This window comes from Rhopalosiphum padi, chromosome 2 (genome assembly GCF_020882245.1).
Source record: "Rhopalosiphum padi isolate XX-2018 chromosome 2, ASM2088224v1, whole genome shotgun sequence".
NCBI lineage: Eukaryota > Metazoa > Arthropoda > Insecta > Hemiptera > Aphididae > Rhopalosiphum > Rhopalosiphum padi.
Window position 1 is genome coordinate 9,695,531 of NC_083598.1, and position 19,178 is coordinate 9,714,708.

Below are 19,178 nucleotides of genomic sequence, written 5' to 3' on the forward strand. Positions count from 1 at the left end.
GTTGTTTTTAGACCGAGAAAATCGAAAACTAAACGTTGTACTTTATATGTAAAGATATTTTTCAATTAGGGTAATTGGTTAATATGAAAAGCTAAAAAAAAAAGAACTAAATACAAAGAAATAAATTAAAAAGTGAAGACAAAAAAAGAACAAAAACAAAATATCTATTAAGTTTAAATTTTTAATTAAAAAATTAATTAAATTAGATTTAGTACAAATTTTTTTAAAAATGTACAAGGGCGAAATCGGGTAAAAATATATTGTTAATAAAATAACTAAGTGGACGAAATCACGAGTATCAGCTAGTAATAATATGTTTATTATAAATTTAAGGACTGCTTACAGTTAAATTTACTAAAATTAAACAATCAATTTTTTGTGTCTAAAGTAAAAGTATGAGTACTTATTTTTTTTACTTCGATTTTTTACAAGAAAATCATCTCTTTGAATAAGTCTAACGCAGGGGTCGGCAATCTTTTTTGATGGAAGAGCCAAAAGTTACAATATACAAAATTTTTCAGATTTTAAAGAGCCACTAAAAATGTTCGTAATTTTTTAAATATAATTTTATTTTTAAATTTTAATAGACATAATAATAACAAAATTAATTATTATAATATAATACATTTATAATAAAAAAAACAGTTTTTAATAATAGAGAAACACATCAATGGGAGCAATGGCTTTGCATGTCTTTAGAAAGGTCTTTTAAATTTGGCTCATAACTTGTTGTTTTAAGTTTCAAGCACGACTCTAGATTTTTATTTGTTAGTTGGCTTCTTACTTTATTTTTTATTGTATTCATGCAAGAGAACGCTTGCTCACACGAATATGTTGACCCAAAAAAAATATACTTTTTTTATAAAATATTGTTTTTGAACATAAAATATTAATTTTTGTGTGTGTAGCTGGAGAGCCGCCACTTTAGACCGAAAGAGCCACATGTGGCTCGCGAGCCGCACATTGCCGACCCCTGGTCTAACGGAATATAGCAATATTAGTAAACTAATTCCTAATTATGAATGGGGATTTGCGGATAATTATATAAGACATAAATAAAGTTAGCAAAAAATAAGTGTATGTATATAGAACAAACCAAATAATAATTTTTAACTTTAAAGCAAGTAAATTTTTAGTTTTCTATGCTTCTATTGCTTCTAAGTTCATAAATGAAGATGATAATATAAAACAATGAATTGTTATTTCAGTACTAGTCAGTATTAATCAGTACCTAAATATGATTTCACTATTTTCACCACAGGGAGCAGAATATATTAATATGAAATATTCAAAAATATTATTATATTCAGTGGCGCCGATCACATATAGCAAGTGGGGTAAATACCTCAGAACTTTTTAATGGGTTGTGAGTAATTTTTTTTGATAGATATGGTTGTAAGTTGTAAATACTAAATAGTAAATACAAAGAAGTAGACGACAGATAAGCAAAATACATTTAATGCAGTAAGCAGGCACAATGTAGAGAAGATATCTTATACTCCACCCCCTTTAATCAGGCTTGGGTGTGTGGGTAAGTGGTACCCTCAAGGCCTCAAACAGGGTTTACCCCAGTGGTTTAAAAAAAGGATCGGCGCCACTGATTATGTATTTTATTCTGTGATCGTAGTATCCAGGTACCAAAGAGGCTCGGATAATTAGTAAGATAATATTTACTGATAAAATACTAGAAAATGGCTAAAAATAAAAATGGATGTTTAATAATTATTAATAATCAGTATTATTATGTCATTATGATAATAAATAATAATTAAAATTTTCAGTACAACAAAACAATGTTAAACATTGGTGGCTCGGTGGCTGGACTGGCTGGTGCTCAAAGTCAAAAATTCAAAATATAAATATTAGTAATATTACTAAATTAGTTTGTACTTAATTATTATATTTATATTTTAGTGTGTACCTGCTGTGTAGTTTGGTGTCGACATAGATTAAACATACCTAGTACGTATGTTTGATATATTGTTGTCCATCGATGCCCTAACCACTATTCGTGTTACAGTTATCCGTCGTCGCAAATAACCCACTACTCGTGTCAAGTTCACTTGCAGTTCAATCTTAAAGTATCTAAAGTAATATATTTTATTGATTGTCCCAGAAATAAGTTCATCCAAAATGCCACGTACCAAGGGAAGAAAAGTCGAACGTTCGGCAGTTGAAATGAATTTGACTGGTGTGAATGCGACCATGGGCAATCAATCGAAAACTATAAAAGACATTTTATACGAATTTGATTGTGAAAGTAATATCCATAATGCATGCCATATCGAGCACGATTATTCAATTTATGTGTTTGTTAAGATGTGTTTGCTTTTTTCGTTTTTTAGAACAAAATATTAAAAATCATTTTTTCGCCATAATTGAAAACTATACAAATTTAATCGAAAATGCATTTTTAATGACAAAAATGAAAATTGGTGATTTATTACATAGTAATCTCTATGACATGGTGAGTAGGTATCATAACATTACCTTGGTATCAATTTCAATATCTATTGGATTATAGAACATAATAAACATTGAATATTTATTTATTTATTTATTTTAATCAAATTGTATTATACCAAAATTAACATAGTATTATACTACTAATTATATTATACAGTAATTATTATTACAAGTAATCATAATTTATTTTTGCAGATTCTTAAGCAACATCCAACAAAATCTAACTGTGTAACTGATAATAAACTGGAACAACCTTCAAGGCTAGTTACCCAAGATACAGCAAATAGAGTGACCAAACAAAAAAGTGGTAAGAATAAGTAGCCATTTTAAAACTAAATCTTTTTTGTATTTGTATAATAATGATTCACAGTCTAACGGCTTACAGTTCAAACATTAAGATAACTAATACCGAGTAATTAGTTGGAGTGATTTAAAAGAAATAAATCTGTGGTAATAGTACAAAGCAGTCTTGACAAAATAACAACTGTAATAATTTTCAAATTTGTTTCAGGCATTTGATTTTAATGAAAAAAATGTATTTTTAATTTATTTCAAAAACAGTAGTACTAGACCATAATTATAAATTTTGTTCTTTTAGTATTCAAGACCTATGGCTCTACTGTTACTACAACAGAAGTAAAATGCAGCAGTTCCACACATATTGATGATAATCGCCCACTATTAACAGAAATAATAGAATCTAAGTTAAAAGTAAATATACCTAATGTATGAAATATTAATATTCAAAGAATTAACTTAGATAAATACTTATTCATATCAGTTAAGTATTACTGAAACTTAAAATGTATAATAGTTTTAGCAATCATGTATAACATAGTTATTGTTTTTCAATAATTTTTTATTACTTGTGTTAGTCTTTTATTAATTAATAATAAATTATAAATTGGACAGTATACAAAATATGTAAAAAAGAATATGTCAAAATTACTATTTTACAGGAAAAAAAATATAATTTTTTTACTTTAAAACAGAATAAAAATAGCCAAAATATCTTATTATTTTTACCCCCACAATAACACCATACAATTTTTTCATTATTATAAAAATTTATATTATATCTTATAACAATTATAATTTGCATCCTGTTATATTAAATTTAAATGTGTGAGTAAATAATCAAATTTTAGAAAATAATGTTTTTAACTAAACATTTTTTTTCTTAATACTTTACTCATATCTGGAATGATTGCCTTAAATCTCAATATAAAAACTAAAAATGGTTTAGACTCAAAACATTAAACAATTACATATTATTGTTCTAATTCAATTAATTTTAATATCAGAACACAAAAAAATATAATATGCAAATAAATATATTTCATAATTAATATAGATTTTAACTGCCCAAAAAATATACAATCATCAATTTTTATATGTAGTACAAAATATGTTTTAGTCCTTTTTTATTGCTATTTTTTTATATTCTTTTTAAATATGTAAAATATTAATCTTATTAAAACATATATTATATATATATATATATTTCAGACTCCAATTAATCAACCATATGTATCTTCAGCCACCGTTACACCAAAATTAAATATGAATGAACCAATGTCGATTATGAGGTACCCAAATCAAGGAGAAATTGCACTTTCAATGACAGGAAGTCCACTCATGATTTCATCGGTTTCTAGAGATGACATGGCTTCAGTCAGTGTACCGTTAGCCAATGGAAATGTAATTTAAACTTAAAATATAGTAATAGTCATTTTTTTATACTTATATGTTGTTGTTTTTTAAGGTTCTTTCAATATTACCCAGAGTTGGTTCTACTATGGATATATCTTTTGATGAACAGACTAAATGTGAATTACTTCTTCTGAAGAAAAACATTGAAGGGCTATTGAAAACTAATAAAAATTGAACATACAAAAAATATTTTTTATAATCCACAACATAATTTTTAAAATCATTTACTGATAAATAGGTATTTATTATTCTTGTTTGATATACTGTGATTATTATTTATAATTATAACTTCTAAATTTATTGTAGAAAAATATTATAGTAATTAAGTGTGTTAATAAAATTTAAAACAAAATTCAGTATATTTTTAGCATATTATCTAAAATATTAAAATAAAATATATTGTATTACGGTTTATCATACTCGGTACTTATAATTTCTTAATATTATAATTAATAATACCTAAAATTAAAATTAAAGCTTATAAACATAAATAATCATTTTATTTATGTTTATTCTACTTACATTCTAAAGTAAGAATCTATATATTTTATACACCAATAAATTGTGATTTATATAATATATGGATAGGTACACTTATATAAAAATAATTAATACTGTCTTTACACTTGAAATGCTAAAGATTTATGTAGATCAACAAAGGATATATCATAGATTTACAAATGGTACCAACATGACTACATATAATTTTATGTAAGTATATATTAATATACTACGATTTATACATACTAGCATTGATTATAAATATAGTAGTATTTATAATCAATTATACTAGTCTAGAAGAAACCATGTTATTTATTATTTTATGGAAAGTTCTTAAAAGTTGAAATGTTTCAAAGCAAGAGATTATTATTGTGTTATCTTAAGCCTATCATAAAATAATATTATATATTGTCAAATAATTTATGAAGAACCTCCATCTTAATAATAAACTGGTAATAAATTGTAGCATTGTCATTTGTTTAATTAATAACAATTAGATTCGCTAAAACAAAATAATCAATAGAATAGAATGATTATTAAATTATTCTTGTTCTTAAAAATATAATCTCTAAGTACATTAGATTTTAATACAATATTTAAGTCTGGAGACCATAGGTACTCTATAACCTTTTGCAGTAACGCTATAATCTAAAAAAATAGCTTTTTTACTTTTAGTATCCTATTCTTGTCTATTTTCTTTTGAAATATAAATCTGTGATAATTATTCTTTATTATACATTTTGCAACTCCTATATGGCTATAGACTTTGAGCCATTGAGATTATTTAGTATTATTGAATATTACTAATATTTGTGCGTTAGTCAAATACTAACAATAGTTTTAAATGGATTTTACTTTGCATTCAATATTCATCTGTAGAATGGAATACTAATATTTTTTTAAATACTTTTTAATGTCATACACGACGTATCTAACTGTATTGAATGTGGTTGATAAATTTCGTGAATTCTAATTTAAACTTATGCTTATAAATTATAATTATAAAATATAAGATTTAATATATTTTATACAATTCACGATCATCGTTTGTGTTTTTAGGCGCTATATACGCGGCAAAATATTTACATCGTTACATATTATATTGACTATTCTTCCAGAGCATATTATAGTATTCCAAATATTCGCTATTTACGTTTATTGTTGTTGTTTTAATAATTTCATATTTTGTTTCATTATTAATGCATTATAATAAGAAATATAATAAAAATTATAAAATGTTAAAATAAATATTTAAAATAGTATTAACTTAATTTTGATGATTATACAATAACCAATTATAAAATTTTAAATTTTCAAAAACACATTTTATACGAGTATGGTTAAGAGTTACAATGAACATTTGAATTTATTGATAGGTGTTAGGAACTATAGGTGAAATAATCATGGTATATTATAGAATAAACATTAGGAAAAAATAATATTTAATACGCTAAGGTTTTAACCTAAGACAAAACAAATAGGAATAAGATATACTATAATTTAACCCAGTAATACATTTAAAAGATATATATGTATATACGATATGTATACAATTTGATGATAACTTAAAAATAATAATAAAATAGAAAGGGAGGCATGATCTTAAACGTATAAATAAAATAACTAAATTGGATTATAAAATGACCATGTCCAACACGTTGGGGGGGGGGGGGCAGCGAGGAAGTCAGAATCAAAAATAACTAATGTAGACATACAGCTGTTTTTACAATAGTAGGTATTTACAATTCATTAATCCTGTTACTAAAAATACTAGATATTTATTAAAAAATATCGTTTATGTTTAAGCCACAAAAATATTATTGTAATTCATTATTCAAATCTATTAATGTACAAATATGTAAAATGTATAAGGATAAATATAAAAACTAAAAATGGCCTTTTTTCAAAAAAAAAATCAACATTAAATTATATAATGCATGTATTTATTTTTCAATTTTCAATTTTATATAATTTATGACGTATATGTTCATCATTAATTTATTTATTCTTTTGGCTTTTATGGGTCATTTAGGTTCATTGCTGCAATAACCACTTGCTTCCAAGCATACCCATTGTAAACAAAGTTTCTTTCCATTGTTCACTCCCAACCTCGATGTATTTATGATTCTATCTCGCCATCGCTGCATGGGCCTTTCTCTTGGCCTTTTTGTGTCCTGTGGTCAACTCAAAAAAACTCAATAGATAACTTGTCGTTGAAATCAAGTTTTAATCTAAACCGAACACCAATATCGGACATTTTAGCAGTAAAATAATTACGTAAATGTATTAAAATGGTGTTATGTAAGTATGTAGTATGAGTGAATGGTTTTGACACACATTTAGAATACATTTTTACTTAGTAATATGACAAAAAAAATATAACACTCAAAACTATTATGTTAAATAATCAACACAAAAATATTTTATTTCAATGGTTTCCATTTCATAAACCAGATAACTTTTCATGAAATGCACAATTTAATCAAGTGTATTGCGACATGTATAAAAAAAATCAAAAATAATAACAGGGACTATGGAGGTTTGGCCACTATAACGACCTTTCATTGCGGCTGCCCTTAAATGTTAATAAAATAAATATATTCGACACTAATGCATTAATGACAAGTGATAAATTATTTGTGTATTTCTATATGTTGAAAGGCAATTCATTTTATGGTCCAAACTTAATCTCGTCTGACGTCAATTCAAACACATAAAACTTGATAGATTGCAAAACAAACTATTGCAACGGCGCAACGCTTAACAAAAACTAATTGGTATTTTTTTTTAATTAAATATTTGCTACTCTTATATTTTAGTTTAAAATAATGCATAATCCTAATCAAATATTTGATATTTTGTTGTTGTTAGAAGGATCGTTGACCGCGTGCATTTGTGAAACAATTCCTTGTATGCATACATAATATCACACTACAAGACAATCGATAAGGTGCGTAAATCGATGCATACTTATTGATGCATTATCAATTGTTTTACGTAATGTTTATCTTGTGAACCAGTGAACCTGAAACAGTGTGAATCAATAAAAATAATAAAAGTACGCTGTAACAAATTATAAATTTAAAATTAAAATTAGTTCGATTGCCATTCTGTTTAGTGTTTACTTCCGAAAATAATGAGTTGTACTGCTATTATTGTCATTATAGAAAAATATAGGCTAATAAGTAATAATCTATTTAATTATAAATGTTAATAATTAATAAAATACTTCAAATACACTTTATAATAAAACAATTTAATATGATGTTAAATGTTTACGTTTGGAAGGACATGATGTAGCTAACGAATGAGAAAATAACACCTATATGTATACGTCTGGTATAGAATCGTGTACAAAACAAAACTTGACGGAAATGATATCAAACATTATTGAATGGAAAACATGACGTCGATGAGAGAGAGAAAGATCGACAATGCGTAAAAATGTTTTAAAAGTTTCCAATTTTTAAATCTTTTTTGTTGTTGTTGTTTGACATCGCGTGTAAAAAAAAGCGGATTTGAGTAATCCTACCAAAAATCAAATGTAATAAAATATATTAACACGCACAGCAAGTAACTATATTATGTATGCAAATGACATTGACTAATATGAATTTCGTGATGCGTAAAATAGTAATAATAAAAAGGAAGTGAGGTACAGTAGTTTGGTTAGAAAATGGGGCGGGTTTCTTTAAGTTGAAAGTTGTGGTAACTGCTGTAAAAAATATTAGATTTGAAAAATTTAACATCGGGAAATGATTTGTTAGAATAATTAGAAACGCACTTGTTCTTGTTTTTGGTATAGACCGTGTTTTTATAAACGTAATCCGAACATGACTTTGTTGAACTATTTTTTATTATTAATTGGCCGCCACACCAATATTTGTTTTCTCTGTCCAACTCCCACATAATATAGGAACAAATATATTCCGTATTTCTACGATTACGACTCTCTGTTTCGGTTTAGGACAAAGATAGGTACCCATTATATATTTTATAAAGAAGAATATTTCTTGTGCATTGACCGGATAGATTTTTAATATTTACATTTTCGAATAAATTATTAATGTTAAAAACAATCAAAATTATTTTAAATTAAATTAATTAAAACATTTAAACATGTTTGTATTTATAAAAAATTTAAATATTAAAACCTATCCGGTCAATGTACAGGAAATATTCTTCTTTATAAAATATATAATAGGTGCCTTTGTCCTAAACTGAACCAGAGAGTCGTAATCGTAAAAATATGGAATATTATTGTTCCTATATTATGTGGAAAATATACAGAGAAAACAAATGTTGGTGTAGCGGCCTTTTAAGTCTACAAACTAATATTATTATCACATGTTCTATTCCGATAGGATGCGGGTAACAAATAAAGTCTACAAAGCATTTCATTGTGTTTTCTTGTTTAAAAATAGCCAGTAATATATTAATATAGGGCAAATGTACCAGGAAAAAACTTATTTTTTTCTCGAAATATTGTAATACATAGGAATCTACGTAATAATTAAATAAGCTTTAAAATATTTATAGGTAATAGGTAGCTGGTAGGTACAAAAAAAAATAATTTACGTACGGATAAATGAACACACAAAAAAAAAATATATAGCTCTCTTGAATATTTAATGTAATATGCGAATATCGGTCTTTAATAATATTATTCTATTACATAATATATATAGACACCATAAAGGTATAAAATAAATAACAAATGATATATTATACTTCAAATAAACGTCATAGAAATATACCTAGTATAAAAAAATAAGTTATACATGAGTACGTATAAAATGTTTGAGGACACGTATTGAAGTGCACAACAAATAATTTGTTAGATGTGTGTCCGTATTGCGACAAAACATTTTGAATTAAAAATATTTTAGACTATCCATAATACTGCTATTACATATAATAATTTTAAACTGGAAAAGGTTTAAAACTACAGTGCTCAAGTGCTTAGGGCGTGGGTGTCAGCTATCAAGTGTTTTTACATTTTTATTAGTACTACGACTTACCTGGTCAATATAATCTAGTTAATATAAATTAGAGGATAAAAACATATTTTTAATATTTAAGTAAAGCGTTTTGATTTTATTCATTATTCCACGTGATGTCCGCCTCCTATAATATACATTAATATATATTTTTAAAAACTATCGTAATTAAGTGTGTTTAAAATTATAAAAGAAAATTCAGGGTGGTTTGAACATATCTAAAATACGTAATATATTTAAATCGATTTTTGTAATTTCTTAATATCATAGGGTTCATAGATCCAGATCCAGAAGCATTATTAATCGTTTCATATTCGTTTATATAACATACATTTTAAAATATGAATTTATATATATATTCAAATATATTAGGATTTATATAATATAGATGGATATGTGCAGTTTTAAATTAAATCAATATTGTATATTTTAAATGCTGAAGAATAGTATAAATCAGTAGAGGATATATTATTATATTTCAAACTCGAACAATTTTAAAACAAAAGGAATTAGAATAGTGTTTTGTTTTAAGCCTAAAATAATATTATATAATATTATCGAATAAACCCTAAGGAGTCTTTAGCTAAATAATAAAACGGGTTTAAATTATAGGCACGGCTACATTATTTGTATGTAATTATTTATAACAATTCGATTCGTCCAAAGAAAGAAACTAATACAGTGTTTCTCAACTTTTTTTATTTTACACCCTACTTATAGATTTTTTTTAAAATCTAATTTAAAAAAGTTAGTGACTTTTTTTTGTTATCTAAAAAATTAAAATGATTAAATAAGACGCTGTCATAATATTAACGTTATCTAATGGCCCGCATTCAAACATCTTATCTATCTATTACATGCGAATAGGACAATATTTTAATTATTATAATAATTGTTAGTATTCCCCATTCACCATAAAACAATAATTATTTTCTTCAAATGTATTTATTGTTACTACCTATATAAATTGTATATTATTGTTACAATTTTATCATTGATATTTATTACTTCCCCCCATAGTGGGGAGTATCTAAATTCCTACCTAGAAAGAAATACCCCTGATGGGAAACACTGAACTAATAGAACTTTCAATGACTTAAAAAGCTATTAGTGTAGTATAATTTATTCGGGAACATAATATACCTGTTACGTGTTAACTATAGCCAGAACTATTAAACAACAATATTATTAATATATATCACCTAATTCACCAAATAAAGCAGTATTTATAATAAAAATATTAATTTTTTTAATCTCCTTACAAAAAATAACTTGCACTGTATTTTATTATATTTTGAGCTGATAAAACTGATAGAACTCATTAAACACCATCTTTTGCAGGTAGTAAGTTTTAAAAAGGATAATTAATCCGACATAAAAACATACTGGACTGACTGAACATATAATAAATTAATCAATAATCATTATATGTATATAATAGAAGTTTTATTTCCATTTTTATTTTTACCATATTTTCCATGTATGTTATTTTACTTTTCATTTACAACACGAATACCTCCTATAAATATCAATAATTTCGTTTTATTGCTTAAATAACTTTACAACTCATTTAAAATTAATTTTGTTGCACGTAAACCCAGTAGTATTGTACATTTTTTGTACCTATACACTATACATAGTATATATACAGTACAATAGTATTTGGTCAAATTGTAAAAGTGTAAGCCACGGAAAAGGTATAATAATTTATAAGGCTACAAGCTACAAGACGTAAACCCTTTTGGGGTTGCTGTCCTTAGATATATTATGGTCGATAAAAATCGTTAAGACTAAATGTATATTTACGATATAAAAAAACATTTGAATAGAAAATATAGTACACCTATGTCATATTATTAGCATGGTTAGGTACACTATTGTATTGCCGCATAACTGAACTAAAAATAAACAAGATATCAACCACTATAAGTTATGAAGTGGCAAACATTTTTACTGTAAAATTCATATGATATAGTTTTTTAAGACACATGCTTTATTTTAATTGAAAAAATAATTTAACAATTATATTACATTATTACTCTACAAAACAGTCAGTACCATGAATAATATTAGGTACCATCAGCTATCTAAAATAAATTGACGAGAAAAAGTTAATAAAAAGTATTGTATATCCGTAGTAGGTATATTTGATTATATATAACAATTTAATACGAGTTGAAAAAAAAATTTAAACGGTTATCGTTGGACAGATAATCAAATTACAATCGTACAACAATTTATTTTCTCAGTAAATCCAATTTAAAATGTTTTAAACTGCAGGTTGGTGGTAACGAAGAATTGATTTAATTGACAGTATTGAATTGAAGACTTTGAAAATCGTAACCACAAGAATAGATGATGTACCTACTATGTACCTATTTCAATAACTTCTTTTTTATCTCGATTAATGTTCATTGACAGCGTAACAAATGAACTAACCTATATATGTTCTAGTCATTGAACTGTATACGTACCTAATTCAAAATCAAGCGTAGCATAGCAATAATATTAAATATTATTGGAGTCAATTTTGTACCGCTGTGGCGCTATATAGTATTAGGATTCTTAAAATTATAGTCAAAGCTCTGTACATAATTTGTGCGATTCTGCTATAATTTTCTCAATTTCGTAAAAACTAAACACTACTATAAAGTATGTACAAATACAGATATATGTAAATTGAGATTAATGTTATGAGTATTTTATGAAGGTTAAATGAAAGAAAAACGAATCATGCCTTTAGTCTTGTTCAATCTCCATTTGATTTAAGGGATGCCGAATCAAATTTTGGTGCTTTAGAAATACATATTTGTTCAGTATTTTCTGTAGCGCGTCAATTACCAAATTGCTTGTTAGGTTATAGGTTAAGTAACGTTTCAAGGTCTCCGTACGTCAATACTCATTGTTAACTTTAATATAGTAATAAGGTTTATGCTTTTATAGCTCTATAGTCTATAAATAAGTAATAATAATAGTAAATATCTTAAAATATAGTTACTATTAGCAGCTTATATATATATTATTTTATGCAGTCTTTAGATAATTATTATTTACCCATAATATAATATATTACAAACAATTAGGAAATTTGAGATTATGCATATGGTGTGATATACATGTCAAGTTCTATAGACTTGATATATTCAAACAGTATAATATGATTGGTTAACAATGGAATTAAATAAATATGGCATTCACATATAATGTTTTTTTATTTAATTCATACACATTTTGAAAAAAAAATCACAACTCAAAATAATAGGTTAACGTTCCTAAATCGAAACTTAATATATAAAACATACTAAACATTAAACATAGATGTTAAGTATAAAATTTTTAAAAAACAATACGTTAAAATAACTTAATAATTATATTATATTATAAAACTTAAACAACAAAAAAAATTGTTTTAGATAGCATCAATACTACCCATTTTCAACATCAGACAAACAGATGTACAACGCACACATATTTTGTTAATACACAGGTATAGTTGTAGAATAGGTATTGATGTATTTTTAATATTTAATTCAACATAAATTATTTTCTTATCAAAAATTTAAAATAATCTGAATACTTTTGACGTGTATTACACAAAAATACGGAATATATTAATTTATTAGTTTTGGAAATTTAGCAACATTAAGTTTTAACGGGATTTTATGTACTTATAATTATAATAATAAAAGCACACAGAACTCTATATATTTTACGTTCAAATACTTTTATTACATAATAACTTATAATACCTAGAACGTAATTTGATCCCTAACATAATATATCTCACTATTATTGATTAGTCTAACGATAATATTAATATAGTTCTTATAAATGTCCACGTGGGAAACTACTGCAACACGTATAATAATTATACTATTGAAATATTTTATAGGTACTAGACTAGATTTAAAAAGTTATAAAATAATAATAGTAAAAAGTGAAGAGATTGATATATTATAATATATATATATATATCGTTTAAAACACATTATGTCTACTGATCATGGAAAACAAAGGGATTAAGGTTGGTCATCGATTACTTGAATGGATATAGGTACCTAGTCAATTAAAAAAGAAAGTCAATTAACTATAAAAAAAAAAAAAAATGAGAAAACAAATTTATATTTGAAAATATGAAACTGATATAAGTATATAATACATGGGTATATATTATATATACATATATATTTTTTTAATCTCGTCCGCGATAAATCAATATTTATCGATCGATAATATTTATGGTTTGATATTTAAAATAGGTAATAGGCACTTTATCAGTTTGAAATGTTTCTCAGTAAATATAATTTAACTAGGAAAATCACACAATATGTGGCTCGGAAATATATTATTAGGACGAGAACATATATTATTATTTCTTACAAACGATTCTCCAAATGATCGTATATTATATAAATAACAGAGTTGTGCTAGTTCCATCTCCATTGGTCCAATACAGAATTTTACATTTCCAGTAAAATATTCATATAACTCACCCATTCTGTTAATTAATAAAAACATAATAAAACATATTTTATTATATTTTGAGATCAGTTTTGTCAAGGACAAGTGGAAAAGTTTGTTGTTTTCACAGGAACTTTAATGATAAAAATAAAAATACAAAATACAAAATACAAAATAATATAGTTGAAAAAAATCGAGTCGATGACAAAAATAAAATGGAAGTTGTTTTTTAAATTGCTATAGAACATGTACCGATGGATTTAGAGTAACTACTCTCTTAATATTTATTTTTTTGGATTTTTTTTTTTGTTGAGACCAGTAGTTTTAAGTACAATAATTTGAAGTAGCATTATTTTAAACATAAAAAAATAATAACTTATTTTAAATACTACCATTAATATAGCATATTGGATACAGTAATTACGAATTATTATTACAGCTATTTAAATTATTTTGACTTTAAATACAATAACTACTTATACGTTATACGCTAAAGCTAAAGTACAGTATTATCTATACCTTTATCTTATTACCAAGGCGATGTATACGCATACACTATTGCATGATGACATGATGTCTATTAGTACTTAGTTTAGATGAATTTAATAACGGGACTTCTGTAATAAAAACGTCGAGTGACATACGTACTACGCCGCTCCGTCATAAAATTAACTACTAACCGTCTAATAAGGGACATTCATCTGTAATCTGTATGTGAAAATAACATTTATATCGATAATTATTGTATTAAAAGTTTAATTATGAAAATACAGTATACCTACCAACCAATCTATACAAAGATTATTATAATTTTATTACGTATTAAAGCCGACAGATAAAAAATGTGTTAATTGTATATGTAGTTATAATATGTTATTTTAAATTGATCTAATAATAGTGATATTATAGTATTTTGTTTATTATAAGAACAGGTAGATTATTGTAAACAGCGCGATTTATTATTTATTTTTTTATCAAGAATTTTAGTTTTTTTTTATTGTGGGTTAGTAATTTTTTGATTAGCCTTTGTAGGTATATCTTAAATGGATTTGAATAACATAAAAATAGAAAATAAAAATATTTTTTCTCAAAATTCATACGATCGGGAATCAATTTGTAAAAAAAAAAGATATTTAAATAAAAATAAAATTGAAATTAATTTTACGAAAACAATCATATTTAAAACGAAACCCTGCGTTAATTTATTGAATATATAATTTATATTTTATAGTGTTTATTGATTTATGTTGTATAATAATACGAATTACGAATATTTCATTATTATAATGAATTGATCGAAATAAAATAAATACATTTATATTATTTTATCTATATTATTTGTACAACGCAAGAACTTATAGTTATTTTTTCACTATTTCGAAATATCAATAAACCGATAAATCTATTTTTGTGGCCATAATAATAAATATAATATGCATCGAGTAAAAAGCTTTGGAAGATGAATATTCATCTCTAATTTTGTGTTGTTTTTTTTTCAATCGATTTACAGTGCCGAATTTACTTATTAGTTATTACTCTTATATACGATCACGTTATCACAAAAATACTTAATATTATAAATAGGTACACCATTAGTTAATTACTACTACATCAATAATTATAATAAGACCGTAAGCTAATCGGCTAGCGTTAACTTCAGTGTATTAATTGAGATTTCCCTCCGTCATTTACCGTTGATCGCTTGCGCATGCATATCCAGCGGAGCTAGGTCGATGGCGAAAATATTATGACAAGCGTGAATATAATTTTATTCACCTTCGTTGTGGCCATAACTGTGTGATAACATTTGTCGCGGTCACGGTGAACATTCGTTGGCAATACCAACAACAGATTGTCCGGAAAAACGTCAAACTTTTCGAGATTGGATTAAAAAAAAGAGAGAGTGAATTTTGGTGTGGTTGAGTAGGTATGAGTAGGTAGAGTAGAGTGGATAGGGAAAAACAAAGAGAATTTGACGAGAGAAACGCATGACGGGAAAGACAAAGAGATAAAGAGATAGACAGAAAGACGATAGGAGTTCATTTCTTCGGCGGACTCTCCCAGCCGTTTTCTTTGATCATGTGTGCCATTTCGATTATGTACTTGCCCTCCTTGTATTTCTGGCTGGATTCGAACGCGTGTTCCTGCAACACACGCACGTACCAAAATAATAATGTATATTTTGTTGTTTAGTTGTTTAGTAGTATGCATGTATACTGTATGTAGGCGTTACGAATAACCCCATACGTATATTACAGTACATTTTTAGAAAAAATATAATAATAGTTTAAGAAAGAACAAGAAAAAAATAAAATCAGTGAGTTACCTAACCTATTTTTTTTTGTTTTATTGAAAAACACTCATTAATTCAAAAACTATAAACGTTTTTAAAAATAATTTTATGTCATATAAAATAACGTTTATTCCTAAATTTTTTATCTTATTGTATGGTTATGATTTATTAATTTTTTTCTTTACTTTTTTTTTTGTATGGCAACATGCATTTGTATTGTCTTATTTTAACATAACATATTTATTTAAGTACTTGGATAAAAAAAAATCGAATTTTAGACAAGCAGTTTATGAGTTACAAATATTTAAAGTTAAGATGAGCTGAATAAAGTGGCAAATTGTAAGTCCACTAATCCGCTTATCTGAACTAATTTAAATAACTACGTCTAAAATTTGATTTTTGTATATAACAATAATATTGAATAATACTGTTATCAGGAATATTAAAATAAAAATTGTATGTTTTCATTCAAAAAACTAAATATGTTAGGTACTTGATGAAAAACGGTTTTTTTTCAAAAACAATTATATATATATTTTTAAATAATGTGTATTCGTCGGTAAAAATAAAAATTTGGGATCAGCATGCTTAATGAATCACTCTGGGTGTATATAATCTAGTATTATGTGTTAAAAGTTATAATGTAATGTGGTCATTTTAATAAATATAAAAAACAATTTACGATACAAAATAAGTATATTATAATGTATAATTTTATGAAAATATATTAAGTACTTTAAAAAATTATAGTTGAATAGATAATCAATATTAACAAAATGCTACTGCAGAAATATAAAATCATAACATAATATTATATAGTTATAGTATATACTTTTAAAAGAAACAGTGAATTAAATTGCAAACTTTACTAAATAGTAAATCCTCTGGGAAAATTTTGTCTATAGCATATTATACCTATAGAATATTATATTATTATTTGTTTGTAGGTATCCCGTATTATGAAAAATGAGTAGATTCAAGAATTATAATAATTAATAGGATTATTTTTACGGGAAATTGTATTCATAAAATATATTAGTTCAAGTCCAGAGAAATTCATAGAAAAGCAAATACCCGTAGTTCGTAGAACAACGACCAACACGACGGAAAAGATCTTATAACAATAATTTAAGCTGAAGAATATAATATATATATATTTTATAAAATGTTTTAAAAAGTTAAAAACTCTTAAAATAATATTAAATAATATTATATACTGAATTATTTTTTAAAACTTCAATTGTATTTTTGGTTTTTTAAGCTTATTCTTGTTATATTTCTTGCTTATTACACTATTACGTTGTTCACGGGACACGATAATTATTAATAATGAATACAGTAGGTGTACACTTACGTATTTCCAACCCAGGGTGGTCTTACAGCATTCACAATATATATCGGCGACTGCATGTAGTCCGGTCAACAAAATCCTTTCTTCTGCTGGACCGCATCCAACGTTTACACTAAGGGAGAACGAACAAGTTAATATTTACGTTACATTAGAATAAGGTAGAAAAAACCTAACGGGCATCGTTAAATAAAACGTAGGAACGTAAACATTATACATTATCTTAAATATATCTACGAAATTACAGATCGACTCGCCGCTAACGAAATAATTGTATACTTCACTTATTATTTCAAGTCCCGAAAAAGGTAACGTTACGAAACTAAAAAAATGTATTACTTACACAGAATTGAAAAGGTATGCTCTTCCTTGACTGCCTTGAAAAGACTGAAACAATAAAATAAATTATTATAAAACAATATTATTTATTTAAAAAAAATCGACAAAAATGTTAACTAATAATAAATTATATATATAATATATAATATTATAAATATTGAATAGGTAAAAGTACCTATTGACTATTGTAGTAGGTTATTCAAAACTGCATATAATTTATTTTTAAACCATTTCTATATTATTGTTTAGGAAAAAAATCGTTAGAAATCTAAACATATTTGGCTTCTCGTATATATGATACATACTTAGAATTTAATGATATATACACAAAATTTCGGTCAAATCATTTATTAAAATTGTTTCATTGTTGAATCAGGTAATTAAATTGTTTGTACATGTTTAACTATAAAATGTAATTTTACATTATCAAACATAAAATATAATACCATATTTAAATCCATACCGAATGTTAAATGTATTGTAGCTTGTAATTATTGCAAATTTATGATTATTAATTAATAAGCTAGATATAAAAGGGAATTATTTTACATTTTGTCTTTTTTTCTTTCGTACACCGCAAAACAAAATGACTAAATATATATAATGTTCATGCGTCTAAAATATAATATTACCCACAATAGACGATCGTCGAGTATAAACGAGTAATACATATCTGTTATTATTGGGTATTGTACAGATGATATTATATCGGTTCCTATAATCGAAGTTTATCGAAATTTTAAATTGAAAATAATGTCCCGTGTTTTATTTTATAACAAATCAATTTTAAAACCGATCCGACGAGATCGTTAACCTCGTCACTCATGATTATGTCAAGAATTAAAAAAAAACCATTTTATTGCATTTATATAAATGTTGATAAGAATATGGAAAAAGGTAATTAAAAATAAAAAATACTGATTATTTTTTATTTATTTGCCATCGAATCGTGACATCATATACCTGATAACCATTATATTATATACTTCGGTAAGATTAATGTAGGTTATAAAATACTACAATGACATTATATAATCATATATACGAGTATATAGAA

The 19,178-nt window shown here is 25.2% G+C and overlaps 2 protein-coding genes across 2 annotated transcripts in view; one reads left to right on the forward strand and one right to left on the reverse strand.

The window, feature by feature from the left end:
- Window positions 1-1,452: 1,452 nt before the first annotated feature.
- Window positions 1,453-4,477, forward strand: LOC132920899 (uncharacterized). The gene is made up of 7 exons (XM_060983627.1): window positions 1,453-1,962; window positions 2,021-2,260; window positions 2,346-2,467; window positions 2,662-2,773; window positions 3,065-3,177; window positions 3,976-4,167; window positions 4,232-4,477. The coding sequence occupies exons 2-7, from the start codon at window positions 2,134-2,136 to the stop codon at window positions 4,352-4,354; spliced, it is 789 nt and encodes a 262-aa protein (XP_060839610.1). The 5' UTR covers window positions 1,453-1,962; window positions 2,021-2,133; the 3' UTR covers window positions 4,355-4,477.
- An 8,396-nt stretch (window positions 4,478-12,873) lies between these two features.
- Window positions 12,874-19,178, reverse strand: part of LOC132920307 (protein yippee-like 1) — a 39,658-nt gene continuing 33,353 nt past the window's right edge. The window contains exons 3-5 of the mRNA XM_060982582.1: window positions 18,126-18,169; window positions 17,789-17,897; window positions 12,874-16,285 (exon numbers count right to left, since the gene is read on the reverse strand). Coding sequence (XP_060838565.1) covers window positions 16,181-16,285; window positions 17,789-17,897; window positions 18,126-18,169 — 258 coding nt within the window. The 3' untranslated portion in view covers window positions 12,874-16,180. The remainder of the gene's footprint in view (window positions 16,286-17,788; window positions 17,898-18,125; window positions 18,170-19,178) is intronic.